The sequence below is a fragment of the Callorhinchus milii genome, unplaced genomic scaffold (genome assembly GCF_018977255.1).
Source record: "Callorhinchus milii isolate IMCB2004 unplaced genomic scaffold, IMCB_Cmil_1.0 Scaffold5, whole genome shotgun sequence".
Classification (NCBI taxonomy): domain Eukaryota; kingdom Metazoa; phylum Chordata; class Chondrichthyes; order Chimaeriformes; family Callorhinchidae; genus Callorhinchus; species Callorhinchus milii.
Window position 1 is genome coordinate 66,824,129 of NW_024704746.1, and position 20,142 is coordinate 66,844,270.

At 43.9% G+C, this 20,142-nt stretch overlaps 1 protein-coding gene across 4 annotated transcripts in view; it reads left to right on the forward strand.

Moving 5' to 3' along the window:
* Positions 1–20,142, forward strand: part of sfmbt2 (Scm like with four mbt domains 2) — a 77,447-nt gene that overhangs the window by 3,851 nt on the left and 53,454 nt on the right. For 3 of the 4 annotated variants that reach the window (XM_042335331.1, XM_042335330.1, XM_042335332.1), the window contains exons 2-4: positions 9,716–9,889; positions 16,967–17,061; positions 18,525–18,765. In XM_042335331.1, coding sequence (XP_042191265.1) covers positions 9,745–9,889; positions 16,967–17,061; positions 18,525–18,765 — 481 coding nt within the window. In that variant the 5' untranslated portion in view covers positions 9,716–9,744. Of the gene's footprint in view, positions 1–7,829; positions 7,861–9,715; positions 9,890–16,966; positions 17,062–18,524; positions 18,766–20,142 lie in introns of those variants that run through there. The other variant, XM_007907647.2, reaches the window with a different exon arrangement.

Here is a 20,142-nt window from a genome sequence, read left to right on the forward strand (position 1 = left end):
GAGAGAGAGAGAGAGAGGGAGAGAGGGAGAGGACGCGACTCCGGCGGCTGTTCGCCACGAAATAAAACACGTGGAAAAGCGGTGTTGGATCCCTTTTTTTGGGGGGAGAGATGTATTTTTTAATAAGATAGTGGGGGGCGGAGGGGGGGTGTGGGGGTGTGGGGTGGGGGGGGGGGGGTCCGTGGAAAGGATGGCGAGAGAGAGAGAGAGAGAGAGGGAGAGAGAGAGAGGGAGTGAGTGATACATCCGACAAACGCAGTTCAAATGATGCACAAAAAATCGTGCGCTGAATTATTAATTCACCTTTTTATGTGTATATATATATTTTTTTTCCCCCCTCTCTCTCTCTCTCTCTCTCCCCCTCTCTCTGTGAACCACTTGTTGGCTTTCGACCATATTTGCCTCTGGGAAAATATTCCTGATCTGGAAAACAAAATGCAAACCCTCTTTTTCTCTCTCTCTCTCTCTCCCCCTCCTCTCTCTCTCTCTCTCTCAGGACAGTATAAGCATCAGGTTAGGGATTTGTGTGTGTGTTTGTGGGGGTGTGGGGGTGTGGGGTGGGGGGGGAGTGGGGGGGCACTGTATCGAGAGGGTAATTCGTTCGTGTGTGTGTTTTTTCTTCTTTATACATTAGATATCTCTTTGAAAAAAATAATAGGGCAAAGGCTCTGTGCAACACTTTGGGTTTGGAAATTTTTTTTTTACAGTGGGGCATCAGGGATTGCCACATGTGTGGGAGGGGAAGGCAGGGGTTTAACTGCAAAAAATACTTCCTGGTTTCTTTCCACACCCCCTCCCCACCCCAACCCCCCCCCCCCCCCCCCAGACCCTTGAGGCTTTTGCACACACTGCACAAGGAGGAAAAAGCAGCGTTTAATAGCCCTGAGAGAGGACACTTGAACTGCGAGGGGTGAGATTTTAAAGCCCATTGCAAGGGGTGTGGGGGGGGGGGGGGGGGGTGGGGGGAGAGGGGTGTTGGGTGGGGGGGGGGGGAAGTGAACCTGCTTTGAGTTTACAAACTTCACACAGGGTGTGTGTGTGTGTTTTTTTATGCACGACTGGACGGGGTGTGTGTGTGTGTGTGAGTGTGTGGGTGTGAGTGTGAGTGAGTGCGCGTAATAGCGTTTGCGTAGCGAAGATCGCGTTTTAAATCCTTTCTGTCGGGTCTTTGTCGCGTCGCCAACGAGATACGACGATGCTGGAGGGGGAATGGGGGGGTAGGGATGTGGGGGGTGATGGGGAGGGGGGGTTTGATGCATATCTAAGCCATTGCTATGAGAAATCAACCCACATTTTGCCCACATTTCTGCTGTCCTGACTGTCCAAAAGAGCGCATGTGGCTTTTGCTCCACTTAAACTGGACCCCCCCCCCCTCCCTCTCCCCCCCTCTCCCCCACCCCCCCAAAAAATGTTGACTTACATACCGTCTCCCCCCCCCCCCCCTAAAGCTGCTGTGTTTGTATGGGTGTTATGTATTATTATTGTTGTTGTTGTTAATTATTACTATTGCAGAAATCTTTTTGAATGGCTTTGCTCCTCAAAAAAAAGCTGTCACTCTAGAATCAAACTGCACCCAACCCCCCCCCCATGTCCCCCATATCCCCCCCATGTCTCCCCCCATATTCCCCCCCCCATGTAAGAGGGGTTCAGCATCCTCTATAGTGGTGGCTGTTTGGTGCCATATGGATATTACCAGCTGGGGGTGGGAGGGGGGGGTGGGGGGGGGGGGGGTGTATCGTTTTTGTCACTAACTCAGCGCTTCCTCTGGGTCCTCAAGGCATCGCCCCTCACTCTTGTGCCTTGTATTTTTTGGTGGGGGGGTGGGGGGGGGGCTTTACTTACCGCTCTTAGTATGACTGTGACTTCGCAATATGACGAATTACACACCGATAGAAATTTGCAACCTACTCGGGGGGGAGGTGGTGGGGTGGGGGGGGGGGGCGGGGGAGCAGAAACACATCAACTTAGTTGACCCAATGTCAATTGAGATCTTAACCTGCCACCGGGCATTTGGCAGATCAAAAGAGCACGGTTTTTGTTTAGGTTTCTCTTTCGTTCTGGATATGTACGAATGAATGGCGAATACTTCGTGTCACATCATCTATGAATGTGCTCTTAATATTTGCAGTGTCCTCTGTGAAGAGCTTTTGAGTCATTATCGTTGCATATTAAGATACTATTGCTTTGCTCTGTCAGATGCAAAGGAGGAGGATGGTTCTTACGATGACTAATATCTCAATGATTCTTCTCCTTCCGACCCCCCCACCCCCACCCCCTCCCTCCCTTTCCTTCCTGAAACGATTTATCATGTCTATTCGAGTAAGTTTTCGGGGGGGGGGGGTTTTATGACAATCGCACCGATTTGCCAGACCGGTTCATAACAGTCCTTAACATTTGCAATAGTGCCTCATCGCGTCGTGGAGAAGCCTCAAAGCGTTTCACGGGATACAGTGTAAAGTGGGGTTGACTATACGGCTGTGGGGTTAATTCGGTCACCCGCATTGCTCACCAGATTGGAGGCTTTATCGTTGGTGCAAGGCGCAAGTTACAGATAGGAGGCGCTTAATAATGATACCATTAAGCAATTAATTTGTGCACGACCCCCCCCCCATTTAATTATGCTTTGACCCTAACGACACAGCCGCGCGTGTAACGACTGGAAAACCGAATGAAATATAATGAACCATCTAAAGTGGAGACGTTTTTTCGACCCTCTTCTGGAAATTCAACAACCCCAATGCACCTTTTGCTGAAAGTTAGTTCAGGTCGGCGTTCAGTGATTCGTTTATTTTTGGCAAACCAACCGACATCAAACGATGCGACAATTAATTAATCTTCCTGTTAGTCCAAATCGCCAAACTTACTCGAATAACATGTTAAATCATCATACTTATGCAAACAGCATTTACATGGAGGTTTTCTGTCTGCCCATTTGATTCAGTGTCAATTTCTGAAGGATAACGTCTCGCTATATCTTAAGATAATGTAAAACAACGGCTTGTAGAATAATCCCTGCCCCTTGATTTGATATAATAGGTGCAAATATACATAGAATACGCCTATTCGGCCCGCAAAAACACTCGGAAAAAGTAGTGATCGACAGCAAAACCCCTATTATTTGGCTGCTCTGTGAGGAGGGTCACTTTTAATCTAAGTTTGTGTTTGAGAGATGGTGAAATACTGTGCATTAAACACCAAAGGGTGCATTGCAGACACTGTGTCCTGGAAGCTAATTAAGCGTTGTCGCAGTCATTACGCTTTCGCTATTTGGCACTGACGCTATATTGGGAGAATAGGAAGTAATAAATGCGCAGTCTTTCGAAATCTACGAACGCCGAGCCCCATGCTTATTGCCTGTGGATCTCATGCTGCTTTAATGCTATTGGGATCAACGTGGGCTGCGTGTGTGTGTGTGTGTGTGTTTCCCATGCACCTGTAATAAACCTTGCGACTGCACATGAGATTGGCTCTCCCACTCGCTTAAGCGGATTTCGCTCTTACCTTTGACTGAATGTCGCGGATACTTGTGACCTGTGAAAAGGATCACAGAGCTCACTTACTCACTCACTCACTGTCTTTAGCCCTGCGGTAATAGAAGATCCTGTGTATATATATATTTTATATTAAAAAAAGTGTGGTTGATTGGAAGATTCAGATCGAGTGATGGGATGTGTTTCAGTTCCCTATTCAATTGATGCCAAGTGTATGAATGGGACACAAGGAGTCCTCGAAGGAAAGGAATTGGGGTACTAGAATTGGGTAGGAAACCTTACTTTGAGAGACCTGTGCAGACTGGATGGGCCTCATGGCTTCCTCCTGTACTGTACATTCCTACGACTCGAGAGCTGCCTATTTAGAAAGAGCCTAAAATGTTTTTTTTTTAAAAAAATCTATATATTGTCTGGTAGCTTCTTCTCAGAACTACAACGTTGATATAGTGCTCGCATCTGTTGACAAAGGGCGGGGAGGCACTTGCTGCGAAGAGAATCTTTGCAATGAGTAGAGCAAATGAAAGTTGCCATTGAAAGTCCATTGCATGTTCGGTATATTGCATGTTGCCTTGCAAGCCTTGGTTGACTGATGAAATTGGGTTTTGATTTGGATTCGCTCCTTCCGGGTGGATATTTGAATATTTTCTGCAATCATACACAAGGTTAGATAAAAATCTGCGACGCCATGAAACCGGGTAGCTAATCCTTTTGATGATAAGATACGCGATAAGATACAACAATTAGAAAATATGGTATGAAAATGATAGAAAATCAGAGAAGACAAGATATAAAAATGGTAGAAAATAAGAATTAATGGCACCGTGGTCTCTGATTTGTGTTCTCTCATCACAACATTAGTAATTTGATTTGATTAAACTCATTTGACTGTAAAATAGTTTATCGATTGGTGCTCTATATCCAGGTACAAATGCATAACATCCCATTGGGGCACGCCTCCAATTTTAAGTTAAGTTTTAAGTAGATTATATAGAATGCTAAATACAATAAAGGTTGTACTGGAATGTCTTTTTTTCAGCGTGACATGGTAAATTACTATTGATTTATGTAGATGGTGCACTGCATTTCCAATGTGGATCCTCAATGTACATATGAATTATGCTCTTCAGAGAAAAGAGAGAGGGGGAGAGAGAGAGAGATTATTTAAATACACCACTATAAATTGAACGGACGGTTTGGTCAGTAAATGGGTGAAGCGGGTCACTGGATTGGACCCTTGCTGGAGTGAATCGTTCGGGTTTTTAACCTTTGTGTTTCTTTGGGGTGGAAGATGTTAACCATTGGTGATGCAATCTCCAAATTGATGGAGAGTTGCATGAAAACCCCAGCAAGTTTCTGTACGCTGTTAGTTGTAATATATATATATATATAGTGGTGATTGACAGCTAGGGCAAGAATACGTGATGTATTTGATAGTTTTAACGAGCCACATCAGCAGATAGCGTTTATAGGCTGAAGTTTATGCCGGAGAATTGTCCTGTTTTGACAACTGTGTGTGTGTGTGTGTTTGGAAATGGAACTTGAACGCTTTTGTGTTCTTGTGTCGCTGCCAGAGTTATAATATGTCCCTTTTTTTCTCTCTCTCTCTGTCTCTCTCGACGGTAATTGATTGATAAACCAAACCACCACACACACACACACACACACACACACACACACAAAAAAACAACAACACTGGTTGAATTGCGACGGTGTGTTGTACAACAACAATGACAACTGTCCAGCATTCGGGTGCATGTGTTTACGGGTGCAATGTTTACTCGAGAAGAAGAAAAAAAGAGAATTAAAAATCGATAGGATGGATCAGCGACGCTATGATTAATACATAAGTTCAGTGTGTAGCCTCGGCAGTATCAGTTATAATAAGCCTTGCATTATTGATGAAGCGTGCGACTCATGCTTTTATTAGTATAAATAATAAAAGTGCAGAAATGAGGGAGAGTTTGGCCAGTTTCCAGTGCCCTTTTTTTCCGCATGAAGTATGCGCCTTTCTTTAATAGCCCAAAGTAGCCTCTCCACTGTCAGAGGCCACAACCCGCCAATGCCCGTTCATTTCAATGGCTGTGAGCAAGTGGCCAACAAGTAGCGGAGCGAATGAATGGAATGAATGAATGAATGAATGAACGGTGAATGAATGAACCGTGCAAGGAAATCGACATGAAAGAGAGGTGGGAACCAATCCACGTAGAGGCATTGCGTACCAAAGCGACTGGCACACTATTATTCGTTTTATTGCACATACATATACACACACACACTCACTCTCTTCATGTACAAGGGTCTCTATAGGTGCGCTGGTGGCGCGTGCAATAAATAATAATCCTTGCGTTTGATACAGCGCTTTCCACGTCTTCGAGACGTCTCAAAGCGCTTCGCAGAATATGCTGTAAAGTGAATCGACTGTGTATTTTGTGGGCGGAAGGCGGCAGCCAATCGCGCACAGCAGCGTCTGACCCCGCAAACAGCCGTGGATCGAAGTGACCCGATTTATTATTGGGGTTTTTTTCTTTCCTGAGGGATTATTATCGACTGTGTCTACGGTCACCTCCCACCCTCTCTCTCTCTCCGGATCGGGGTTGGTCAGGCTCTACCAGTGTTACCCGCCCACCCCTCCAGCCTCCCCACCTGCCCACCCCTCCAGCCGCCCCGCCCACCCCTCCAGCCTCCCCACCTGCCCACCCCTCCAGCCTCCCCACCTGCCCACCCTCCAGCCTCCCCACCTGCCCACCCTCCACCGCCCCACCTGCCCACCCTCCAGCCTCCCCGCCTGCCCACCCCTCCAGCCTCCCCACCTGCCCACCCTCCAGCCGCCCCGCCTGCTCACCCCTCCAGCCTCCCCACCTGCCCACCCCTCCAACCTCCCCGCCGCCCACCCCTCCAGCCTCCCCGCCCGCCCACCCCTCCAGCCTCCCCACCCGCCCACCCCTCCAGCCTCCCCACCCGCCCCTCCAGCCTCCCCACCTGCCCACCCTCCAGCCTCCCCACCCGCCCACCCCTCCAGCCTCTCCACCCGCCCACCCCTCCAGCCTCTCCACCCGCCCACCCCTCCAGCCTCCCCACCCGCCCACCCCTCCAGCCTCCCCACCCGCCCACCCTCCAGCCTCCCCACCCGCCCACCCCTCCAGCCTCCCCGCCCACCCCTCTAGCCTCCCCACCCGCCCACCCCTCTAGCCTCCCCACCCGCCCACCCCTCCAGCCTCCCCGCCCGCCCACCCTCCAGCCTCCCCGCCCGCCCCCTCCAGCCTCCCCACCCGCCCACCCCTCCAGCCTCCGCACCCGCCCACCCTCCAGCCTCCCCGCCCGCCCCTCCAGCCTCCCCGCCCGCCCCTCCAGCCTCCCGCCCGCCCCCTCCAGCCTCCCCGCCCGCCCCCTCCAGCCTCCCCGCCCGCCCACCCCTCCAGCCTCCCCACCCGCCCACCCCTCCAGCCTCCCCACCCGCCCACCCCTCCAGCCTCCCCGCCTGCCCCCCCTCCAGCCTCCCCGCCTGCCCCCCCCTCCAGCCTCCCCACCCGCCCACCCCTCCAGCCTCCCCGCCCGCCCACCCCTCCAGCCTCCCCGCCCGCCCACCCCTCCAGCCTCCCCGCCCGCCCACCCCTCCAGCCTCCCCACCCGCCCCCTCCAGCCTCCCCACCTGCCCACCCCTCCAGCCTCCCCACCTGCCCACCCCTCCAGCCGCCCCACCCGCCCCCTCCAGCCTCCCACCTGCCCACCCCTCCAGCCTCCCCACCTGCCCACCCCTCCAGCCGCCCCGCCCGCCCCCTCCAGCCTCCCCACCTGCCCACCCCTCCCGCCCCCTCCAGCCGCCCGCCCGCCCCCTCCAGCCTCCCCGCCCACCCCTCCAGCCTCCCCACCTGCAACCCCCAAGGCTCCCACCTGCCCCCTCCCACCGCCCACCTCTCCCTTCCAGCCTCCCCGCCCGCCCCCTCTTCGCCCGCCCCCTCCACCCACCCACCTCATCCTCCCCCACCCCCTCCCCCCTCCACCCACCCACCTCATCCTCCCCCCCCCCCCCCCCACCCCCTCCTTTCCAGGTGAGAGCACGTGCGTCCCACGCTTTGCGTCATGACGCTCGCTGGCGCGTCGTGCGTCATGACGTCGGGGAGGGCGGGCCGCCGTTTGACGGTTAGTTTAACCGTTGGGAAAAGGCGCGGAGCGCGTGAGGGCGGCGGCGAAGGCGAAGGCGGCGACGACGACGTCTTCGCCGATGTCGCCGACGCCGTTTTATATTTTTATTCGAGTGATTTAATCGAAAAACGCTTCATCTTTTAATATTTTTGTGTGTGTGTGTGTGGGGCGAAAAAAGAGAAAAACTCGAGCAGAGAGAGAGAGAGAGAGAGCGGAGAAGGGGAAGGTGCGAAACGTCCCGATGGATGAAACGCGGTCTCTGTGGTCCCTCCTCCATCACTCCCTCTCCTTCACTCCCCCTCCATCACTCCCCCTCCACCACTCCCCCTCCATCACTCCTCCTCCTTCACTCCTCCCTCCATCACTCCCCCTCCATCACTCCCCCTCCTTCACTCCCCCTCCACCACTCCCCCTCCACCACTGCCCCTCCATCACTCCCCCTCCATCACTCCCCCTCCTCTCCCCTCCATCACTCCCCCTCCTCCCCCCTCCATCACTCCCCCTCCTCTCCCCTCCATCACTCCCCCTCCCCCCCCCTCCATCACTCCCCCTCCATCACTCCCCCTCCTTCACTCCCCCTCCTTTACTCCCTCTCTCCCTCCCTTTACACCTTCCCTTCTCTCCTTCACTCCCTCTCCTTCACTCCCTCTCCATCACTCCCTCTCCTTCACTCCCTCCCTTTACACCTTCCCTTCTCTCCTTCACTCCCTCACTCCCTCTCCTTCACTCCCTCCCTCTTTACACCTTCACTCCCTCTCCTTCACTCCCTCCCTTTACACCTTCCCTTCTCTCCTTCACTCCCTCTCCTTCACTCCATCTCCTCCTTTCTCTTCACTGCCTCCCTCTCCCCTCCCCTCTTTCCCTCCCTCCCCACCTTCCTTCGTTCTCTCTCCCTTCACACCCTCCATCTTCCTCCTTCATTCCCTCCCTCCCTTTCTCTCTCTTCGCTCCCCCCACTCCCCCTCTCAACCCCTCCCATCCTCTTCACTCTTTCTAATCCCTCCTTCCTCGGTCACTCTCTCTCTCTCTCTCTCTCTCTCTCCACCTTCCTTGAATCTTTCTCTCCCTCCTCTCCCTCTTCCCGTTCAACAACAAGCGCACCCTCCACTCGGGGGGGGTAGCGTCTCGGAGCGCTTAAAACGGAGCGCACTCTCCATTCACTCGTCTTCCCCGCCTTCCCTTCGTTTCTTTCCCCCCCCCCCACTCCGATCGCTCACTTTCCCCTTCTCTCCCTCCCTTCCTGCCTTTCTTTTAGATTTCCCGCCTCCCCGCAACACCATTCCATCTCCACCTCCCTGACGTTGCCTTCCCGTTCGCATTCCCGCATCCTTCTGTTTACACGCGTTGCAGCAATCAAAGATACGCGTCCCAGACGATGTTTGCTCTGAACAGTCGCAGGTCTCTGTCAAACGGGAACAGCCAATTCTCAGCGGTTGAATCTTGGAAGTCTGTCATTTGTATGCTGTGTTGATTTTAGCAGTTCATTGATACACTGCATTGGTATTTTTTGTCAGGGGCTCAGACACGTTAGTTTTACAAATTGGTACAGATTCCCTCATGCTTTGTTGAGTTTACTTAGCGAGCATCTGTGTCTTGCACATCAGGAAGGTCCCAGGTTTGTTTCGATCACCAGGGGATGAAAGATGCTTCAGAGTGCAAATTGTTGTGGCATAGGTACGTTGTTATCTCTGCCTTATTCATGAGACGACATCGATTTGGATGATTTTACAATATAATTGTTGTAACGGCACTATGGGTAGTGCCCTCTCAGGGAGATGCAGAACAAGTGAATCAAAAACAAAAGTTTGCTGAACGGATTATTTTTGTGAGGATTTTTGCCTTTAACTAGTTACCCAGTTGAACTCATTTGAGGTGTAATTTTTTTTTCTGGTTTGTTTTAATAACCCTTGCATTGATCTAGCGTCTTATCGTGTTTTTGAGATGTCTCAAAGCACTTCACAGAATATACTGTCAAGTGAATTGACTGTATATTATATATTATGTATTATTTCTATGTAAATTTTGTTAATATTTAAAAAAATTAAAAACGATGTTTTATTCAATTTTCTTTCCTTATCCAGACCCATTTTGAGTGGAATGAACTGAGAAAATGGGGGAGTGCTTAACACAGACTGTGTTGACCTTGGAACCAGAGAACAGAAAGCCGTTGATTCCCAGTATGCAAGAGTCTCCAGCATTGTTTTTGGAGAAGACTCAAAGTACAGACAATGTAAAAGGAGAACAGTGTGACTCCGGTAAGATCTCTGTATTAGTGTGTATAGCATGTTTGAAAATACCCAGCATAGAAACCAGTCCTAAAGCCCATCATGTGTATTGATCTGATCGCACATTAGCTTTGCATCCTGTTCTCGGCATGCTGTTAATACTCACAAGCAGCCCTGCAAGTGATTTTCTATTTCGAGGCTAATGTGAATAAGCTTATTTTGCATCTGATCAACAGGAAGGAAGAACCATAATTGGCCACAAATGATGGTCGAGATTGAAACTTGTACCTCTGATATTTGCAGATGGTGCCTTGAAGGAATTGGGAAAATATATTTGGTATCTACAGTACCATAAGCAAAGCACCATGGGCGTGCACCACCTTATTATAATAATAATAATCCTTGAATTAATATAGCACTTTTCACGTCTTCTTGACGTCTCAAAGCGCTTCACAGAATATGCTGTAAAGTGAATTGACTGTATATTTGTGGGTGAAACCTTTGAATGCGTTCTGAGACATCAAGTTACAGAGTGGTACAATTGCCTAATGGGCCACTGTTAATGTTTGATTGTGTTGGTTTGCAGTTGTGCATGGGAAAGATATTCTTGACTTGTAGGTCCGTAGTGCTCTTGCAGGCATGACTATTAGCCCACCGCTGTGCAAAATGCAGTGAGAAACTGCTGAGCTTCCTCTAAATTTGAACATTCCTAGAATTCTCTTATGTTCTTACAATTATAATTGTTCACTACAGTTTGCAGTAAAATCCTGTCAAGAGCTTTGAGACATTCTTCTGATGTGAAAGGTGCAATAAATGTATAAATCGAATGTAAAATGATTCCATGTTTTCCTACTCACTGCTCATACTGTTGCAGCTACCAGTTCGTCCACTACATTATAGGCCATATAGAAATTGTACTCCACATGCTGACAGCAAGTAAATAAACCAGGGTAATTATGACATTAGTTTAAAAAGTTGGCCCTTAATGAACCTACTTGAAATACTGACTGGGCAAAAAAAAAGTTAATAGCACCAAGGAGAATAAGGCATACTTTGCCTTTGTTGCACAAGTTCCCTGCGTTCCCTATTTTCCATGCTTGCTTTCACCAATATTTGTGTGGAGTTCTGTAACTCAGTGGTTAGAGCACTCGCTTTGCAAGTGAGAGACCTGAGTTCAATTCCAGGCAGAGGGCGACACCTTGGGTAAGTTTCCTTACTCCACATAGAGCCTAATAATCCCTCCAAAAAACAAAAACAATATAAATTGGTCATTTTCAATCCACGACTGTTTGTGGGACATTGCTGTGCGCCATTGGCTGCCGCGTTCGCCCACAAATATACAGTCAATTCACTTTACAGTGTGTTCTGTGAAGCGCTTTGGGACGTCCTCCCGACGTGAAAAGCGCTATATCAAATGCAAGGATTATTATTATTATTACACTGAGGCCAACATTAAATTTCCCAAGTTCAAATCTTTAACACTTGAACATGAATATTTGTACAATTTTAAAACTGGGTGCACCATTTTATAAACTGGTTGTGTATCAAGTTCTTTCTTTACAAAATTTTTAAAAACTGGGGTGATGTTCTAATGGAAGAATAGTAGGATGTGTACTCTGGAAGGATTAGACAAAATTAATCCTGCAATCTTTAACTCTCCACCGTTTCTTTTCACCATTTCATTATATTCTGGCATATTCCAAGTGTTGATTTCATGAATGGAAATTTCTAAATGATTTTAAAACTATCCAGGGATTATTCTTCAAATTGCAAGTTAATTGGCTAAAGGCGTTGTCATGGTAGATCACTTTGTTTGTAACGTTTTTGTCTGAGACCTAAAATTGAGCAGATTAAAGCTACTCAGGTTCATACTGGGAAAATTCTCAGAGGTAAATAACTCAAATGTACAAGTGTGTCGTGCCTTTGAAAACAAGAAAGTGGTTCGCCAATAAGTGTTGTAGCGTTTGAGAAGTCTCACTTCAGTAGTTTTTTTTAATGGGAAAAAGAGGGAATGCATATACAGTATTCCTTGTGGATGTGCATATGAGTGATTTTAATCCAGTAGGAAAAACAGTTTATTTCATCAGAGTTGAACACATACTACAGATTGATTTGTCCACATCCTATAATGTTTTTAATAGTGAAGTCTCCTTTATCAATGACAGAATCTATGAAATTACACTCTAGGCCTAGTTTTCAAATATTTGTGTATTGGACAGTTAAAAGGATAATTAAGTTTTTATGTTTTTGTTTTTTCAGCAAATGGAAATTTTATTTTCAACTGCCTTTTTTTCTTCTTCCGTTAAGCTGTAATGCGACTCAAAGTGTTACATATGGGCTATTTATATACCAATCACATTATTGGTCGGCCATCTGTGAATAATGGGATTTGACCTGTTAACTTGAAGCATGCAATTTATATTTCAAAAAAATTGTAACTCCACAGCAAAGCATGGAATCGAAAAAGGCACTGGAGGAAATTTAAGCTACCGCCCTGAAAATATGTGAATTAACAGCTATTTTAAGACCAGCAGCATACAATTCAAGCAATCAAAATAGCAAATGTTTTGAGAAGTTGATACTATGATTGTTTTATGTGGCCAGGTTCAATTTGGTTTAGTGCTTAGATGTCAGTATTCAACTGTTTGTATCATGTACCAGGGCTCGATTTATTTTTATACTTCATTTACTTTTATGCTATCTTTTATTCATGATTTCAATTGATCGGTTGTCAGATATTTACAGTCTGTGCTGCTTGCTTGAATGTGTGTGCAGATATCATTACCGACAATTACTCCAACTCATGGTTCAGATAAATCAAACATTTGCAAAGTAATACAATACATTTTAATTTTTCTAATTTGATAAAATTGTTAGATCCTAACTTGTGATGCTTGTTGGGCGCCAATGCTATTTCTCTTATTCATAAATGTATAAATGTTCCGTTATTCCAAGATAAATGCCATGGTGCATTTAAAGTATTGGTGGAGAGGTAAATACTGCAAAGGATAAGGATTAAGAAAGGCCTTCACTTGATTTTGTCTAATCCTTCCAGAGTACTCATTGAACTGCCCTTCCATTAGAACATCAAGCTGTTTCTTAAATGATTACCACATCATGACTTTTACTATCCTTCCTTGTAACCTGTTCCAGCTGTTGAATAATCTCTGTGTAAAGAAATACATCCTGGTATCTATCCTCAATTGCCTTTAACAATCCTGAATCTCTGGAGTTCCAAAAAGCGGGCAGGCGGGGTTGGGGGGAATAAAATGAATCGGAAAGATTTATGAAGTGGAGCATTTTGATTGTCAATAGCATGCCACAGTGATGGTCTCGGCAGCAGGCGTTGTTGATCTGATCGAGCCTTCATTAGATTAATTAGTGTTCAGTTATATGGGAAAATGAAAAAGCCGAGTTAGCCAGAGGTACGAAACAACTCAGAAAAATTAATGTTGCAACTCGTTTTTGTGCGTACGGCAGCTTCTCACGAACTGGATTTGTTTTGAATTGTTGTTATTGTGTTTCACAAGACAAAATGTATCTGGGGGTAGAAATCTGGACTATGTTGCATCGTTTTTCAGCCATTTTGAATTAATACAAAATTAAAATTAGAATGCACTTCCAATGAAGTCAGTTAATGGTTACTCTGTTCACTTAATAGTAAGTAGGAATCTGGTTGGCAGATTGGTGGATCACTTTCCGAGGATAAAAATCCCTTCAAAAAAACCAAACAACAAAATTAATTTGGTCACTCAGTCCGCAACTGTTTGTGAGAACCTGCTGTGGGTAATTGGCTGCTATGTTTTGCCTCAAAAATATACAGTCAATTAACTTTACAGTATATTCTGAGAAGCACTTTGAAACGTCACAACAAAGTGATTAGATGCAATATCAAATGCAAGGATTATTATTATCAATGGTAGCTAAAGGAATTGAACCTTCAAATCAGGAAAATTTTTCAGAATGACTTTAGAATTCTTACACTAGGAAAAATTCATAAATACACAGATTTAACACGATCAAATAATAAGTTAGAATTTTTTCCTGAAATCTATAAGAATACAATAACGTTCCATTACAGATTGTTTTATAAAACCAATGGCTCCAATAGACATTGTTTAAACTGGACAAATCCTGTCAATGCTATTGATGCATTATTTAGAAAAGAACTTTGCCAAATGTGGTGGTAAATATTTATTTTTATGAAAAATTGTGCTTTATTTAGTTATTTCTAAAATAATAAGTAGTAATTCAAGCCACCTGTTTGCAAATAAAGGTAGGAGCACAAAAAGACAAATTAATAATTTCAGAAACTCAAGTAGTGGATCAGGTTCCTCTGCAAAAGCTGAGGTCAAATAAGTTTTCAGTGAAAATTGAATGACAAAAGATCATGGTCAAGAGAGACAGGACAAAGAAATGATGTACATGGCGCGGTATCTAAATCAAAAATACAAGTTTGTTTTAAAAACACAGGATTTTAAACAGATTTCAAATTAAATCAAGTTGCATTAGCATAAGTTATAATATAAATATCAAAAAATCATTGTACATTTTTTAAGTGCTAAATTGCTACAAAACATCAGTGCAATATCATTGAAATATGAATTGCATGTACAATTATCAAACAAAACATTAAGTAAGGTAGGTCAGCTGGAACATCAATTCAAAATTCCTTGGGGGAAACAGCCTGGGCACTTATCCAAACCAGGGTTTGAGCACTGAGCTTTCTAAATTGATGACAACAGCCACACTGGGGAGGGGGGGGTGGGGGGAGGGTTACTTTAGGTTTGAGAATTAGTGGACATACCTAAGTGCATTAGCGGCAAAGTAAACATACAGCACTCTTGACATTAATGAATGCAGGTGGGATTAAGAAAATGTATAAAGCTTGTAGATGGAATAACAGCTGAGTTGGGTAAAATAGTATGTAGTATAGAAGCAGATTCACAAACTGATTTAGGGAAGCCTAAATATAACAGTGAGTCGTTAGGGAGAAAGCCTTACATCGGAAGTTGTTAATAATAATAATAATCCTTGCATTTGATATAGCACTTTTCACGTCGGGAGGACATCCCAAAGCGCTTCACAGAACACACTGTAAAGTGAATTGACTGTATATTTGTGGGCGAACGCGGCAGCCAATTGCGCACAGCAATGTCCCACAAACAGTCGTAGATTGAAATGACCAATTTATTATTGTTTTGTTTTGGAGGGATTATTATTAGGCTCTGTGTGGAGTAAGGAAACTTGCCCAAGGTTTCGCCCTCTGCCTGGAATTGAATTCAGGTCTCTCACTTGCAAAGCGAGTGCTCTAACCACTGAGCTACAGGACTCCACATGAGAATGAGCAAGAGTTATAGTGGTTAATAGTAATAATAACCCTTGCATTTAATAAGGTGCCTTTCATGTCTAGTAAAGCACTTCACAGGACTTATTATAAAGTCCTGTGACTCTTGTTGGTGAATACAGAAACCAGTTAGTACACAACTGTCCAGTAAACCACAAACTGATTGACAATTTTTATCAGGTGGATTTCCAGGGCACAGGGAGAAACGCCTTGTCTTTTCAAATATTGTTATGGATTTTTAACATGAACCGGGCATACTGAACTTCTTGGAGCTTTTTAATAGAGGCCAATAATAATACTATAGCCACAAAGGGCTGAAAATATTAAAATTCCACTCCTTTCAAGACAGATGAACTTTATACCCAGATAACTTGGAGCGAGGAAGGGATTTCTGAAGCATTGATAATAATAGTCCTTGCATTTGATAAAGCACCTTATCACGTCTTCAAGACGCCTCAAAGCGCTTTACAGAATATACTGTAAAGTGAATTGACAGTATATTGATGGCTATTTTAAGAGAATCATTTTGAGAGAGTTATTGACTACTGGGGAGATTGTCACTTGAAGCAGGCAAATGGGGTTCCCATATTCAAGAAGGGTGACAGAACTACGTTTGGTAAGCACAGACCCATTGAGCCTGACCTCAATAATTTAAATTGATTGCAATGAATTGAGACATCTTCCAGAAGTCAAATGTAAGGTTTATTAATTGATAGTTCGAAGGAAATTAGGAGAAAATAACACAATATATTTATTAGAGGTATTACATAGGGTGAGGAGAGACAGTAGATATTGTGTACATGAATTTCTTCACAGGAAATTGATGTCAAAAACTGATGCGCCGGTATTGGAAAGATTCTTATGTCATGGTTTGGGAACTGGCTGAGGATGGTATGATCGAATTGTTAGGAATTATAAAAAGCTTGACGAAAATAAATGAACTTTTTTCTCTGGTGGATCCATGTTATGAGAATTCATAGGTAGGCTTAAAATTACAGCAAAACCTCTGTCCCAGAAAGCCATTGAATAAAATAGCTGCGGGAGTTGAGTTTAGATGGATTAAGACTTGGGGATAAAGCTTGCCTGAGCAAACTCATGATGTTTTTTTGTCTGACACCCCAAATTGTCAATGGGAAGTCGTGTGGCAGAGTGAACATTGAGTTACAAACAACCTTTAATTAAATGCCATGCGAATTGGAATTCTCCTTGGGTCATTATTCTACCGTGTTATATTTTGCCTTTGATTTCCTTTTAAATATTGGTGTGTTTATTGTGTTTTCGATGATGTTCAACAGCAATATTTGAGCAATTTCTGGTAATGAATATTGAATTTTATTTTGTTCAGTCGCCTCACAGTGCTTCACCGAATACTGTAAAGTGAATTGACTGTATTTTGTGGGCGAAACGCAGCAGCCAGTCGCACAGTAGTATCCCACAAACAGTCGTGGATTGAGTGACCAAATTATTATTATTCCTTCATTTTTTTGAATGGATTATTAACCCCGGAAAAGCAATCAACTAACAAATGGGTTCCTACTTACTGCTAGGTAAACGGGCATGTGGAGTAAGGAAACTTGCCCAACGTTTTGCCCTGACCGGAATCAAACCCAGGTCCTCTCACTTGCAAGGCAAGTGCTCTAACGGCTAAACAGGCCTCCAAAATTGCAATATTGTGTTAGAAGTAGACTTTATTATAGCTCCTACCAGAACAAAAATAACTCTTTTGATTATTAACAACCCTGTTTTTTGTGTTTAAACAGATGCTGGATCTGGGGTTGAGGAAATCGACTTCAATTGGGATGAATACCTTGAAGAGACGGGTGCAAGTCCTGCCCCACACAACTCATTCAAACATGTATGTATCTGATCTCTTAAATAAACAGAAAAGGGCTTTCATGTTGTATGGTTTTGCTTTTAATGTGTCTCTAGGGGTTTAAGATGACTGGAATTTTTTTACTATGAATCTGTACAATATGTCATTATCAAGTTTTTGATCACACTGGTATTGGGTTAACTGTGTTTTGCTGATTTGCAATCGCAGCTTTTTTGGTTTCGGGCTATTTCCTGGTTGGAACAAAATACCCCAAAACTTCCAACAAAACATCGGAAAGCAGAACTTCCTCTGGATTGGAATTTCCCTCCTTTTTTAATGATGAAATTGCATCATGAATTCTGCAATTGAATTTTTAAATCACTAAATCGTTCTTAGTGAAACAATTTCTGATTTGCAACCATCACTTTATGATGTTGTTTGCCTATCTGATTTATTCACACTGTTATTAAATATTGGACAAAGATGTTCCACAGTAGCTGAAGCGGGAGAAATTTGTAGGTTTTATAGTATTATTGATTTAAATGGGTACCAATAACCTTAAAGACTGAAGGGTGCTTATAATAATAATTCTGTAATGCTGGTCTGCTATATGAAAGCTGAGTATAAAAAATGTAGTCCGTCATAATTCCACATATAATGTAATATTATGTTCTAAATAACTAACATATTTTATTTGATTTGAATTACTTGTTAATCCAGTATAATTTTACATGTGCAGTGTAATAAATAGTCCAATACACTACCCCATGAAGGGCGCTATATTAAGAGGACTTTATTTTTAAAATTATCTTGAATCTATTTGCTATTGTCCAGAGCTTATATTGTCCTACATTTACAAAGTCCTTTTTTATGGAAGAGAAATAGCTTTAAAACATATCTTAGAATCGATAATATTACTCATGTACAATCCTTAAATTGGTTAACCAACTTTGTGACAAACTGTAAAAATAACAGTATTTTTTTGACAGCAACAGGTCAAATTTAACTTGCTTTTTAGGTCAAATTATAAATACCTAAATGACTGGCGGTAGAAGAGCATGAGTGAAAGAGGAAGTATCTTACCATATAGACTTGGAAAGAACAAAAATGTTTTACTAAAACTTTTTTGCAGTTGTGTAGACGAAAATTGAAAATGTCCTGCATTTCTTAGAATCATAGAATCTTACAGCGCAGAAGGAAGCCATTCGGCCCTTTGTGCCCGTGCCAGCTCTTTGAAAGAGCTACCAACCAGTCCCACTCCCCCACTCTTATCCCGTAGCCCTGCAATTTTTCCTTTTCAATACCTATCCAATTTCCTTTTGAAAGCTATTATCAAATCTGCTTCCACCACCCTTTCTGTGTATATAACTGAAATCAATGAATTAGTTAATATCTGCCTAGTTGTCAGAAAAATGTTCAGCAAATTGGTTATGAATTAAAGTAAAGAAACTTATTAAAATGTGATTTTCTTGTCTTTGATTGATTGTTGTCTTCTTGTTATTCAGGTTGAGATCAGTCTTCAGAGCAGTTTTCAGCCAGGGATGAAGTTGGAGGTGGCTAATAAAAATCACCCAGACACCTATTGGGTAGCCACTATCATCACAACATGCGGCCAGCTTTTACTCTTGCGATACAGTGGCTACGGAGATGACCGGAGAGCAGATTTCTGGTGTGATGTTATGACTGCTGATTTGCATCCTGTTGGGTGGTGTTCGCAAAACAAGAAAGAGCTAAAACCTCCGGAAGGTATGGTGTAATGACACATTAAGTTTATTAGGAGTTTATTACTTGAAAAAAATAATTAATTTCATACTTAAGTTCTACTTTAGTAACAGTTTTACTCTAAATGAACATAATATACACATTTCTACTTAGTGTTATTCCTGGCATTTCCATTAAATAAAAGGCCCTCCTGATCTGCTGACTGGTTAAACCAAGGTGGCCCAACTGGCAGCCTACGGGCTGCATCCATCCCCACTGCCTCCATTTCAACTGGCCCACCCGCTCCTTCCATAACCCGTAAATATTATGTTGTGTTTCTGGAAGGGAAACACAAAAATATTGCTTGTGCAGCCCGCGGACATTTCTCAAATAGGACATCCGTCCCTCAGCAGCCAGGTTGGACTGGATGGATAGTAGATAGTGGTGCCTATTGTATTTTGTTTTAAATTTGAATTGTTTTACTCCTATCCCCGACAAGTAAAGCAGCATCTGCCATCTGATTTTTGGAGCTCTTCCAACTTTCAGATTAGAATTTATTTTGATTAAAATGAATCCAGGTCTGATTCTGAATAGAGTTAGATCATTGGCAGTGCTTCTTAGAATGTGGGCTTTGAAAGAGAAATTTTGGTACTAGATGAAATGTCAGATGTGATGACTAAATACTTTAAAAAAAAGTTTTGTTCTTTTATATTTATAACTAGAAAATAAGATTTGAATCATGACATCTAAAATTGGAGGGCTTTAAATAAACTAGTGTATTTGTGTATATATAGAACATACAGTACATTTGTTTTGGGTATGATTGTAGCCTTCATTTAATGCCCAAATTACACTTCAAGCACAAGTGAATGAAATTGTTAAGTGATGCGTTTTTTTCAAATGTTTTTTTTCAAATGCTGGCTTCAAATAGTAGCACTCTTCAACTATGTACTGTGAGATCCAGTTATAACTCGGTGGTTTGGGTCCATAAAATCAGAAAGTATTATAAACAGTTGGTGGTTAGCAGGATTCGCTGTTGATATCGCTAAATCGCATATGGGCAGTGCCTAGAAAGCGGGCTGCTAATCTTAGCATTTCCAGTGGTTGCTGTGATATATGCGAAGGTGGAATGTACTGCTATAAATGTACATTGAGGTGCAGTATAATGGGGTCAAGCTAAACATGTACATGTTCAGTTGTACTCCTCGTTTGGGTAAAAGTCAGAACAGACTCAATTTCACCTGGTCTTAGCCAATAACACTTACATTTCAAGATTGTGAAGAACTGTGGAAAAATCTTAAAACAACTACGGACAGCCAGCTTCCAGATTGATCATGAATTTAAGCATTTTCCACAATTCACAATCCTAAATATTAATCTTAGTGGCTAAAACTGTCGTTTCTGATTTGGGTTATTTCATAC